Source organism: Manis pentadactyla, chromosome 3 (genome assembly GCF_030020395.1).
Source record: "Manis pentadactyla isolate mManPen7 chromosome 3, mManPen7.hap1, whole genome shotgun sequence".
NCBI lineage: Eukaryota > Metazoa > Chordata > Mammalia > Pholidota > Manidae > Manis > Manis pentadactyla.
The window spans coordinates 63954732-63968062 of record NC_080021.1 but is presented as its reverse complement, the minus strand read 5'-3'; the positions used below and the strand labels follow the sequence as shown (position 1 = coordinate 63968062).

At 38.0% G+C, this 13331-nt stretch overlaps 1 protein-coding gene across 17 annotated transcripts in view; it reads right to left on the bottom strand.

Annotated features, from left to right (window-relative positions):
- STAU2 (staufen double-stranded RNA binding protein 2) overlaps window positions 1-13331 on the bottom strand; it is a 344484-nt gene that overhangs the window by 54080 nt on the left and 277073 nt on the right. Inside the window, exon 14 of one of the 17 annotated variants that reach the window (XM_057497969.1) lies at window positions 1971-2075. The exons of the other annotated variants lie outside the window; for them this stretch is intronic. Within the exon in view, the coding sequence (XP_057353952.1) occupies window positions 1986-2075 (90 nt within the window). The 3' untranslated portion in view covers window positions 1971-1985. Of the gene's footprint in view, window positions 1-1970; window positions 2076-13331 lie in introns of those variants that run through there. 17 annotated transcript variants of the gene reach the window in all.

Here is a 13331-nt window from a genome sequence, read left to right as displayed (position 1 = left end):
ATTTTACGATCTAATTACTGTCAACTTAGGCTATCCAAGAAAAAAAAATTTGGGAAAGTTTTGGTGAATCTGAAACTTTAAGTGTACCTTATCCAAACATTACCAAAGCTTGTTCTACCCAAAAATTGCTGCTTTATTTACAAACAAAAGCAAAAACAAACACCACAGCTTGCTATCCCTAAGTATTGCTTAGGATTGGGCATTTCCCAATCGTGCTCCATCTGTTACTCCTGACGGCAGAGAGGGTGCGCCCCCTTCATCTCCCACTGTAGTGGGTTGTCTGCTGGGGAGAGAAGAGATAAAAAGATGGCCAGTTTGAACTAAATTTAATCCATGCCTTTTGATACTTATAAAGCTATTTTCTATCCAACCTTCCAGCCGTGGGTAGTCTATTAGCCAAAGTATCACAAAAGGCTACATTTAAAAATGGATCAGTCTCCCCAGAAATGAGTACATGTGTTCACCAAAAGATATAGATGAATGTACATAACAACAATAGTCCTAACAGCCAAAAGTTAGGATAAATTGTGAGGCAGTCCTGTAATGGAATATTGTAGAGCAATGACGATGAATGCCCTGCATCGACATCCAATACTATATACAAAATTAAAATTGCGTGAAAGACATCACAAAAGAGTATTTACCATAGGTTTCCAATGGGGCAAAGTAAAAACCAAGCACAACCAAATTAGTTGTTGAGAGCTGGGAGAGTGGTGATGCTTGGGGAAGTGGGTGTGACTGAAAATAAACATGAGGGGGCCTAGGATGCTGGTGTTATTTCTCGATTAATAGATGAAAATACATCAAGTTACACCTATGTACTTTTGTCTATGGTATACTTTACTTGAGTAAGAAATATGTAGATGGTGGAACAGCCTCTAAGTTGATAGGATTTAATTAGATTTGCTCTGACTGGTACTCTGATGCCACCTATTTTCAAACTTCCTAGTTCCCCTGGATCAGGAAGCAACTGATCGATAGAAACTCAACTGGCTTCTGAGGCTTAAAACTGAGACACAATATACAAGTATTTTTATGCTTCCTGTAAATCATGCATTCAGTAAATGGATCTATAAATTCAGCAGATTGTTGATTTACAGATCCATGGATACTCTGAATTCAATGGATGATATTTTGGTTATTTGGATTGTGTTCCATTTTTGAGATGTCTTAAAAACCATTGAGATTCCACACTCCCTATGTGAAAGAACTCTAGAAAAATAAATCAAAACCATCTATTAAATCTACTTAAATTGACAAGGGCTTCCCCATTGATATACTAGCAGCATCTCATTTAGTGCTAATTTACAATCATAGGAGATCCTTTTGAAAAAGATAATGGTATGATTTTAACCTCCTCATTTTACAGACCAAGAACCTGAGACCAAAAGAGGTTAAGTGATATGCCTACGACCATACAGATAATCAAAAGCAGTAGTTAGGGACTTCAGGTTCCCTAACTACTAAATCAACTCACTTTCATTCTAGCTTTCTGGCTTCCATTTTATTGTTGATTCACAAAATTACAAACAACTAAAGAGAGATATGAAATGAAGTTCCAATGTGACAACACTAAAATTTTAATTTATAATGATACTCATACATTCTAAAGAGCACAGCCCATAAATTATGTATTCCTAAATGATTACCGATATTTAGAAATTGACTAGTATCAGTTTAATAACTCATATGCCAATAATACTAAACACTGCTAATACTCTTACATTGGAAATTACATTTACTGTTACCAATGGGAGCTGTGTGGGCTCTTTTATTTTCTTATTCAAAGAACATATATTGTTGGAAGAGCACTAAATGACTCAAACCAGCCAGAATAGAATTTATCAGACCCTTCTATGTACATCTGAAAACAAATATTTGAGACAGATTTGATGTTATTAAAGAACTTCTTAGCTTGAGATCATTTGAGATATTTTTACCTTATAATGGCCTTTCAGGTACTATTTACCTGCTGTGGTTCAATATTATATGTAAATAGTAATAATTACCTGAAGTTGAAACAATTTACCATGTTCATTCTGCTTCCCTGGACATGTATGGCTCTGACTCATTGACTGTAGCACAAAGTAGAGCCATTGTTTTTCAACTGATTTACCTTCTGGCTTTGTATAATGAGTAATGTACTGTGACTTGGTATTGTGATAGATTAAAAATGTAAGTTTCCTTGATCACGGCTGCATAACATTTATAGTCTGATTCAGTACACTTCTAAAAACATGAATTGCTAGATTAAACTCGGCTTTAAAGCAACCATCAAAGAAAATTAACAACCTAAAAACACTGAGACATTCGGCTCTTATTGCATTCTCATCCTCAGATGACTGGATGCTGACTGCACTTTCCTCTCAAGCCTAAAGAAATGGTTACATCTCTCATGGCACTTGTACCAGAGATGACCCATTGGCCATAGGTGCAGTGGACATTATGTTCACCAGTGGATTCTAAGTACTGCAGAAATTCTAGCATAAGCAGACTTACAGACTCCAAGAAGGGACTAGCAGTTACCAAAGGGGAGGGGTGGGGGAGGGTAGGTGGGAAAGGAGGGAGAAGGGGATTGAGGGGCATTATGTTTAATACACATGGTGTGGGGGGTCACGGGGAAGACAGTGTAGCACAAAGAAGGCAAATGGTCAATCTGTGGCATCTTACTACACTGATGGACAGTGACTTCAATGCGGTATAGGGGGGCTTGATAATATGGGTGAATGTAGTAACCACAATGTTTTTCATGTGAAACCTTCATAAGAGTGTATATAAGTAATACCTTAACAAACAAAAAAAAATTCTAGCATAGAGATAATATTAAACACATACCATTTCACTCCTAAACAACTGCAGGGGCATGATGTGAACTCAGTTCATCCAACAAATACTTATCAAGCACCTATTCTGGCAATTGAAGCTTAAAGGAGATTATCCATGTGAAGAGTTAGCACAGAGACTGGTATATGACACACTTTATACTTTATAAACACTACCAGGGTAACACTTCCTGAAGGAAGTGACATTGAAGCTGACATGGGATGGATTGGATGAATTAACCAGGCAGATGGGGGGTGGGGCATGGGGAGAAAGGCAAAAAGCAAAAGAGGGTGGCTCACTCTGGGACTGTCAGGGGTTCAAGGAAAGCTGGGACATCAAGTGGCAGGCACAAGGGTTGGGCCACAGAGATGGGCGGGTGGTAGAGTATAAGCAGCCCCATCATTCTTGTGACAGAGGTCAGTTTTTATCTTTGTACAGTAAGAATCCTATAAAGTAGTGCTTTTTCACAGCATAGTATCTCATCTGTTAGGAAATCATTTTCGTGGGTTCCAACCAGCATTACTTTTTTTTTTAACAAAAGAGATCAATATAGAATAGGACAGAATAGAAAACATAAAAACTGTTTAGTGTGTGTATGTGTGTGTGTGAGTATGTGTTGGGCCATGATGTTAAATGTATTTCTTACTGTAAGCCATACAGAGTTTGAAGGTCACTTCTTCGAAGTATTTAAGTGGAGGAATGCTATAGTCTTGCACTTTGTGAAATCAGTTTGGCTGTTGTGTAGGAAGAACTGGAAGGGGACAGCTCTGAGTACAGGAAGAACAGTTGTAACCTTTGGGCTACAGGTGACAGTGTTCAGCTGAGGGTGAGGCTGGTGAGGACAACTTCTGCAGACGGATGCCAGGACACTAAGGAGGAGGAGACTCAGGTGGAGGAGGCATCAGAGACAACCTGGGTTGCTGAAGTTTCTACCTTAGGCAACTGGTTAGGTCTTCCAGCCCTTCTCCAAGGCAAGGAACACTCGAGCAAAAGCAGTTTTGGAGGCAGAAGAAAAGTATTAGGTCAGGACATGTTGAAATACAAGGCTGAAAATATGAAGAACCAGCACAATTTGGAGAACTTTCTCTATAGAAAATTTTCATCTACAACCATTATCAAGTGTCTATTATTTGATGCTAAAAGTTAGCACTAAAACTTGGTACTAATGATAGAAAAACATGTATTTGTATATATTTATACATATATAGATTTGTATATATACATACATATGTGTGTATATACCTATATGTACATACGTACATAAAATACATGTGTGTGTGTGTATATATATATTATATATATATATATATATATTTTTTTTTTTTTTGTAGTAAGGAAATAGAGTAAATACATGAAGGATTTGCAAATGCCCACACTTCAGGGACAAGTTGAAAAATAAAGAAACCGTCTAAAGCAAATACAAATAAGAATCATTATTAACAGAATAAGGTTACAGGTTAAAGGTTAAAGAATGTATATGAGCATCTAGCATAATAGCTGATGCATAGCAGATGCTCTAAAATGTTAGTTTTTCTTCCCTTCTACTTTCTTATTGACCACAATGGTATGAAACTAGATATAAATTACACAGGGAAAACAAAAAACCTGCAAACACATGGAGCCTAAACAACATTCTTCTAAATAATCAATGGATCAATGACTAAATTATAACAGAAATCAAGCAATACATGGAGACAAATGAAAACAAAAGTTCAACAGCCCAGTATTTGTGGGATGCCTAAGATGTTCTAAGAGGGGAGTACACAGCAATATAGGCCTACCTTGAGAAATAAGAACAATCCCAAATAAACAGTCTAAACTCACAATAAACTAAAAAAAGAAGAAGAAATGAAACCTAAAGTTAGCAGAAAGAGGGACATAATAAAGATCAGAGCAGAAATAAATAAGGGATGAACAAATCAACAGAAAAAAAAATCAATGAATCTAAGAGTTGATTCTTTAGGAAAATAAACAAAATAGATAAACCCCTAGCTACACTTATCAAGAAGAAAAAGAGTACACAAATAAACAAAATCAGAAATGAAGGAGGAATAGTCACAATGCATACCACAAAAATACAAAGAATTATTGGAGAATACTATGAAATTATATGCCAAAAAATTAGACAACCTAGAAGAAATGGACAAATTCCTACAAAAATACAACCTTCCAAGATTGACCCAGGAAGAAACAGAAAAACTAAACAGACCAATTACCAGCAATGATATTGAAATGGTAATAATAAAACTTCCAACAAATAAGTGTCCAGAACTTGAATTCACCAAACATTTAAAGAACAGCTAATACCAACCCTACTGAAAAAATTCCAAAAGTAGAAGAGGGGGGTAATACTCCTAAACTCATTCTATGAGGCCAGCAGCACTCTAATACCAAAACCAGACAAAGACACCATGAAAAAAGAAAATTATAGACCAGTATCTCTGATGAACATAGATGCAAAAATCCTCAACAAAATATTAACAAAATGAATTTTAAAATACATGAAAATGATCATTGATTATGACCAAGTAGGATTTATTTTAGGGATGCAAGGATGATACAATATTCATAAATCAATCAGTGTGATACACCACCTTAAAAGAAGGATCAAAACCACATGATCATCTCAATATGCTGAAAAAGCATTTGACAAAATTCAACACCCATTCATGATAAAAACTCCCAACAAAATGAGTACAGATGGTACATACCTCAGCATAGTAAAGGCCAAATACGACAAATCCATAGCTAATGCGGACGGTGGAAAGCTGAAAGCTTTTCCTGTAAGAGCAGGAAAAAGACAAGGATGTCCACTCTCACCACTTTCATTCAACATAGTACTGGAGGTCCTAGCCAAGCAATCAGACAACACAAAGAGATAAAAGGCATCCAAATTGGTAAGGAAGAAGTTAAACTGTCACTATTTGCAGATAACATTATAATATACATAGAAAACACAAAAGAATCCACCAAAAAACTATTAGAACTAATAACTGGATTCAGCAAAGTTGCACAGAAATCTGTCCCATTCCTATATACTAACAATGAAATAGCAGAAAGAGAAATCAGGAAAACAATTCCATTTACAACTGAATAAAAAAGAATAAAATATCTAGGAATAAACCTAACCAAGGAGGTGAAACACCTGTACTCTGAAAACCATAACATAGTCATGAGAGAAATTAAAGAAGACACAAATAAAAGGGAATCTATCCTGAGCTCATGGATAGAAACAACTATCAAAATGGCCTTCCTGCCCAAAGCAATCTACAGATTCAATGCAATCCCTATCAAAATACCAACAGCATTTTTCAAAGAACTAGGACAAATAGTTCTAAAATTCATATAGAACCAAAACAGACCCTGAATAGCCAAAGCAATCCTGGGAAAGAAGAACAAAGCTGGGGGGATTATGCTCTCTGACTTCAAGCTCTACTACAAACTACAGTAATCAACATAGTATAGTACTGGCACAAGAACAGATCCACAGATCAATGGAACAGAATAGAGAGCCCAGATATAATAAACCCATGCATACATGGTCAGTTAATATATGATAAAGGCCATGAATGTACAGTGGCGAAAAGACAACCTCTTCAGTAACTGGTGTTGGGAAAACTGGACAGTTACATGCAAGAGAAATGAAACTGGGTTACTGTCTAACTCCATACATAAAAGTAAAATCAAAATGGATCAAAGACCTGAATGTAAGTCATGAAACCATAAAACTCTTAGAAGAAAACATAGGCAAAAATCTCTTGAACATAATCATGAGCAATTTTTTCCTGGACACATCTTCTCAGGCAAGGGAAACAAAAGCAAAAATGAACAAGTGGGACTATATCAAACTAAAAAGCTTCTGTAGAGCAAACGACACCATCTCCAGAACAAAAAGCAACATACAGTATGGGAGAATATATTTATAAATGATTTATCCGATAAGGAGTAAACCTCTAAAATATATAAAGAACTCACATTCCTCAACACCCAAAAAAACAAATGACCTGATTAAAAAATGTGTAAAGGGCCTGAATGTACAATTTTCCAATGAAGAAAGATGGATGGTCAACAGGCACATGAAAAGATGCTCCACATAGTTAACCATCAGGGAAATGCAAATCAAAACCACAAAGAGCTATCACCTCACACCAGGCAGAATGGCCACTATCCAAAAGACAAGAAATAACAAGTGTTGGCGAGGATGTGGAGAAATGGGAACCCTCCTATACTGTTGGTGGGAATGTAAACCGGTGCAGCCACTGTGGAAATAAGTATGGACATTCCTCAAAAAACTAAAAACAGAAATACCACTTGACCCAGTAATTCCACTCCTAGGAATTTACCCAAAGAAAACAAAATCCCTGATTTGGAAAGATAAATGCAACCTTGTGTTTATCACTGCATTATTTACAACAGCAAGATATGGAAGTAACCTGGTGTCAATTGATAGATAAATGGATAAAGAAGATGTGGTATACACAATGGTATATTATTCAGCCAAAAAAAAAAAAAAGAAAAAAGTCCTGCCATTTGCAACAATGTGGATGGATCTAGACGGTATCATGCTCAGTGAAATAAGCCAAGTGAATAAAGACAAATACCATAAGATTTCACTTATTTCTGGAATATAAAAAACAAACAAATAAAGGAACAAAACAGCCATAGACTTATAGACACTGAGACGTGGCTAATGGTTATCAAGGAGGAGGGGTTAGACTGGGGGGTGGGGAGGGGAAGGTGAAGGGGATAAAGGGGCACAATAATTTGCAATCACAAGAAGTTGGTCATGGGGAAGGCAGTAGAGCATGGAGAATATAGTGAATGATTCTGTAATATATTTCTCCAATGATAGTAACCACACTAGAGTGGGTGAGGATTTAATATACAGGTAACTGTTGAATCACTGTGTTGTATATTTGAAATCAATGTAAGATTGTATATCAATGATACTTCTATTTAAAAAAAAAATAACCATAACACCATTATCATACCTAAAAGAAGTTAACAATAATTCTTTAATAATATAAACATCAGCCAGTGTTCAAATTTCCCCCAGTTGTTTCTTAATTTGTTTAATAGATCCAACTTTACACATGATTATTCCTGGATCAACTTATAAAACAGTTCCTCAGGTAGTTATATTTAGTATCAGAATAGGAGCTTACCAAGGGACTTTCACTTTACAGCCTGAGGAGGGGCTTCCTCCAGCAATTCCTTCAACCTCTTTCCCTCTTCCTCCATTCCTCCCATTCTGCTGTATCTCCTCTAACTACAACACACACAGTGGGGGGAAGCTTCAACACTTGATGGTTGTGTGAAAATGAATGCCTGATATAAAAATGAAAATGGTAACAAAACACAGAAATGAGCTAAACAAGCACTTAAGAAAATCTTCAGAATTATCAAATTTGTAATTAATAACAACCATCAAAACTCTGAGCAGGGTATCTTTCTAATGCAGATATATTTATTATATTCACATACATAAATATATATATAATGCATATACATATACACATGTACATATATAGTTATGTCTATGTAGGCCTATGAAGAACACTTTATTGTTGTAATTTGAAATAAAATGTCCTACTCCAAAGTTTCTGAAAAATTTTATGTCTACTACATCACTGTAAAAATATCTTTAGGAATATAGACGTAGTAAAGTGAGTGGGTTCAGGAAAAACAAAGACCGCACACAGAGTCGGGGTGTCTGTCCTGCTCTAGTTGGCCTCCTTACTGGCTTCCCCGCCTCCCATTTCTCCACAATTTCACTCAATACACAGATGCTGACAGAGTCAGTTTTCTAAAACACAGTTCCAACATGTCGTACTTAAAAATTATCCATTGCTAACCATTGTCTACAGAATGAAGTTCAAATTTCTGAAAGTGGTAGTCTAGGATTCTTACAATGCACCCCTGGGCTACTCTTCCAGCCTGGTGCCCCAGTGCTCTTCCCACCCAGCTCCATCAGTGCTCTGGCTGTATTGGAATAGTTCTACTCCCTGAACAGTCTTTTTCATGCCTCTGTGGTTTTGTTCATGTTTCTCCCTCTGCCTGAAATACCATATTTCTTATTTATCTGCCATATAATAAATGTGATCTTGCAATGAAGAGATAAAGCAGTAAGACAGGGTCTTTGCTCTCAAGGAGCTCACAGCCTAATGGTCATAGTAAGTAAGCAATTTTCAAAGTATGACAAATACATATTAATACATGCCAGGTGTCATGGTGAACAAAAGAGGGAGTAGAGAATTTTGATATGGATGGAACTATTAGTCAGCATTCAGAAATACAATATGCATGAAGTAGGTGGAGAAACAAGGGTCCAATCTATGATTTAATAACTCCCAAAATTAAATATGCAGAATGAATATGTAGTCAAGGGACGGCTATATTCAAGACTTCAATCTATAAGCATTTGCAGTTCTTTAAAGGTAATGTTTATGATTGTAATCACAAAATCAAATACAATTGGTTTACTTTAAGAAGTCTTTGTTACGAAGTTAACACAAAATCTGTGGAACCAAAGTAGAAATAGAGAATAGCAAAAAGAGAACAACCATTTTGACATATACAGAGAATCTGAAGTCATTACTTTTAACAAATTATGAAGCATACAAAAATAGATTCACTAAAGGGAGAGGTGCAATGCAACACTGAAAAGTAAAACTATAAAACCCTCATAAATGTAAGAATGTGGCATAGTTTCTGCTACATTCACTGTGATATCAATTAAATAATTAAAACATTTTAGAAATTCTTAAGAAAAGTACAATATAAAAAGTATGTATCGACAGGAATTCTTAAGATGGCAGTGTGAGTAGTGTGGCAGAAATCTCCTCCCAAAACCACATATACTTAGAAAATACCCCAAATACAACTATTCCTAAAAGAGTGACCAAAAGATAGAGTACACGAGCTGGGCTTCATCTACATCTGCTTAAATTCAACATCTCACAAAAAGGGTAAGATACAAAGCTGTGAACCAGTGGGACCTGAGCACTCCCCCCACCCCAGCTCACCGGCAGGAGGAAAAGAATCAGAGTGGGGAGGGAGTGGAAGCACAGCACTGCTAAATAACCAGCCCTAGTAATCTGCACCAGAAGCACAGACACACACTGCATGGTGTACTGGATATTAGAGGAACAGAAAAGCAAACTCTGAGATTGCAAACAGATTCCTGCAGTTGGCTGCCCTGGGACAAAAGAAAAGCAGGCACTTTAAAAGTCTTAAAGGGACACGGGTTTAACAGGTGGACAAAATCATCTTGGCACACTCAGCCCAGCAGGCTGGGAACTTTAAGGAACTTCAGGCACCCTAACCTCCTGGGTGGCAGTGCAGCACCGAAGCCCCACATAGCAATAAGCAGCCTGTCATTCACTCCCCGCCGCCGGCACTGCAAGCAAACCAGCTGATCGGCCATTGCTGCAGAGAAACCAGGAGCAGCCCTGCCCACAGTAACCACACAGAGGCTTCTCCCAGCGTGTGGCTAACTGGGCCAGAACCAGAGGCTGCCCCCTGCCCGCAGTTGACCGACACAGACAACAGAGACCAGCACAGAGTCCGGAAGGCACAAAGGGGCTTTATTCTCATGGAGAACACATGCTGCTCGCCTGCAACCCCGCCAATGCCCTAGGCCATCCTGAGGGCTGCCCTATCCACGGCAGCTAAGGGGATTAACCCAGAGGTTGCCCCCTGCGCACGGATGAATGGCACACAGGCAGAGGAAGTTGGAGCAGAGTCCAGAAGGCATGTAGGGGCTCTGTTCTCATGGGGAACATGTGCTGTTCACCTGTAACCACCACCAGTGCCCTAGACTATCCCAAGGGCCACCTGGCCCACAGCAGCTCAGGGGATCAATCTAGAGGATGCCCCTGCACCCGGTTGCCCAGCACAGGCAGGGGAGACCAGCAAAGAGTACCAAAAGCACGAAGGGGCACCACTCTCATGGGAGAATACACGCCACTTGCCTGCGACCCCCACCAGTGCCCTAGGCCATCCCAAGGGCTGCCCTCCCCCCGGCAGCTTGGGGGATTAACCCAGAGACTGCTCCCTGTGTGTGGTAGACCAGCACATGCAGCAGAGATGAGCAAGGCAACCAGCAAGCAGAAAGGGACTTTGTTCTCTCAGATGACACATGCGCCACTTGGCAGCGATCACTTCCATTGCCATGAAAATGCAGAAGAACCTTGTTCAGTCCAAAATCCCTCAAACACCAGAGAGAGGGCCAGGTGAGACCGAAATCACCAATCTTCCTGAAAAAGAATTCAAAATAAAAGTCAAAAGCATGCTGATGGGGCTACAGAGAAATATGCAAGAGCTAAGGGATGAATTCTGGAGGGAGATAACAGAAATGAAACAAACACTGGAGGGATTTAGGAGCAGACTGGCTGAGGTGCAAGAGACTGTTAATGGAATATAAATCAGAGGACAGGAATACAGAAAAGCTGAGGCAGAGAGAGACAAAAGGATCTCTAGGAATGAAAGAATATTAAGAGAACTATGTGACCAATCCAAATGGAACAATATTCTCATTATAGGGGTACCAGAAGAAGAAGAGAGAGAAAAAGAGATAGAAAGTGTCCTTGAAGAAGTAATTGCTGAAAACTTCCGCAATCTGGGGAAGGAAATAGTCTCTCAGACCAGAGAAGTCCACAGATCTCCCAACATAAGGGACCCAAGGAGGACAACACCAAGACATATAATATTTAAAATGGCAAAGATCAAAGACAAGGACAGAGTATTAAAGGCAGTTAGAGAGAGAAAAAAAGATCACCTACAAAGGAAAACCCATTAGGCTATCACCTCAGCAGAAACCTTAAAGGCCAGAAGAGAATGGCATGATAAATTCAATGCAATGAAACAGAAGGGCCTCGAACCAAGAATACTGTGTCCAGCATGATTATTATTTTAAATTTGAAGGAGGGATTAAACAATATCAAGATAAGCAAAAGTTGAGGGAATTTGCCTCCCACAAACCACATCTACAGGGTATTTTAAAGGAATGGCACTAGATGGAAGTCTTCCTAAGGCTAAATAGCTGTAACCAGAGATAAAAAATCAGAGCAAAGAAAGTAGACCAACCAAATACTAACTAAAGGCAAAATAAAATCAGCTATCCACAAAATCAGTCAAGGGAAACACAAAAGAGCACAGAACAAAACACCTAACATATAAAAAGTAGAAGAGGAAGACAAAGAAGGGAGAGAAATAAAGAATGATCAGACTGTTTATAACAGTGCAATAAGCAAATTAAGTTAGACAATTAGATAGTAAAGAAGCTAACCTTCAACCTTCGGTAACCATGAATCTAAAGACTGCAATAGCAATAACTAAAAAACTACCAATAATAACCCTAAATGTAAATGGACTGAATGCACCAATCAAAAGACACAGAGTAATAGAATGGATAAAAAAGCAAGACCCATCTATATGATGCTTACAAGAGACGCACCTCAAACTCAAAGACATACACAGACTAAAAGTGAAGGGATGGAAAAAGATATTTCATGCAAACAACAAGGGGAAAAAAGCAGGTGTTGCAGTACTAGTATCAGACAAAATAGACTTCAAAACAAAGAAAGTAACAAGAGATAAAGAAGGACATTACATAATGATAAAGGGCTCAGTCCAACAAGAGGATATAACCATTATAAACATATATGCACCCAATACAGGAGCACCAATATATGTGAAACAAATACTAACAGAATTAAAGGAGGAAATAGAATGCAATGCAATCATTTAGGGAGACTTCAACACAGCACTCACTCCAAAGGACAGATCCACCAGACAGAAAATTAGTAAGGACACAGAGGCACTGAACAACACACTAGAACAGATGGACCTAAGAGACACCTGTAGAACTCTACATCCAAAAGCAACAGGATACACATTCTTCTCAAGTGCACATGGAACATTCTCCAGAATAGATCACATACTAGGCCACAGAAAGAGCCTCAGAAAATTCCAAAAGATTCAAATCCTGCCAACCAACTTCTCAGACCACAAAGGTATAAAACTAGAAATAAATTGTACAAAGACAGTAAAAAGGCTCACAAACACATGGAGGCTTAACAACATGCTCCTAATTAATCAATGGATCAATGACCAAATTAAAATGGAGATCCAGCAATATATGGAAACAAGTAACAACAATAACACAAAGCCCCAACTTCTGTGGGATGCAGCAAAAGCAGTCTTAAGAGGAAAGTATATAGCAATCCAGGCATATTTAAAGAAGGAAGAACAATCCCAAATGAATAGTCTAATGTCACAATTATCGAAATTGGAAAAAGAAGAACAAATGATGCCTAAAGTCAGCAGAAGGAGGGACATAATAAAGATCAAAGAAGAAATAAATAAAATTGAGAAGAATAAAACAACAGAAAAAATCAATGAAACCAAGAGCTGGTTCTTCGAGAAAATAAACAAAATAGATAAGCCTCTAGCCAGACTTATTAAGAGAAAAAGAGAACCAACACACATCAACAGAATCAGAAACG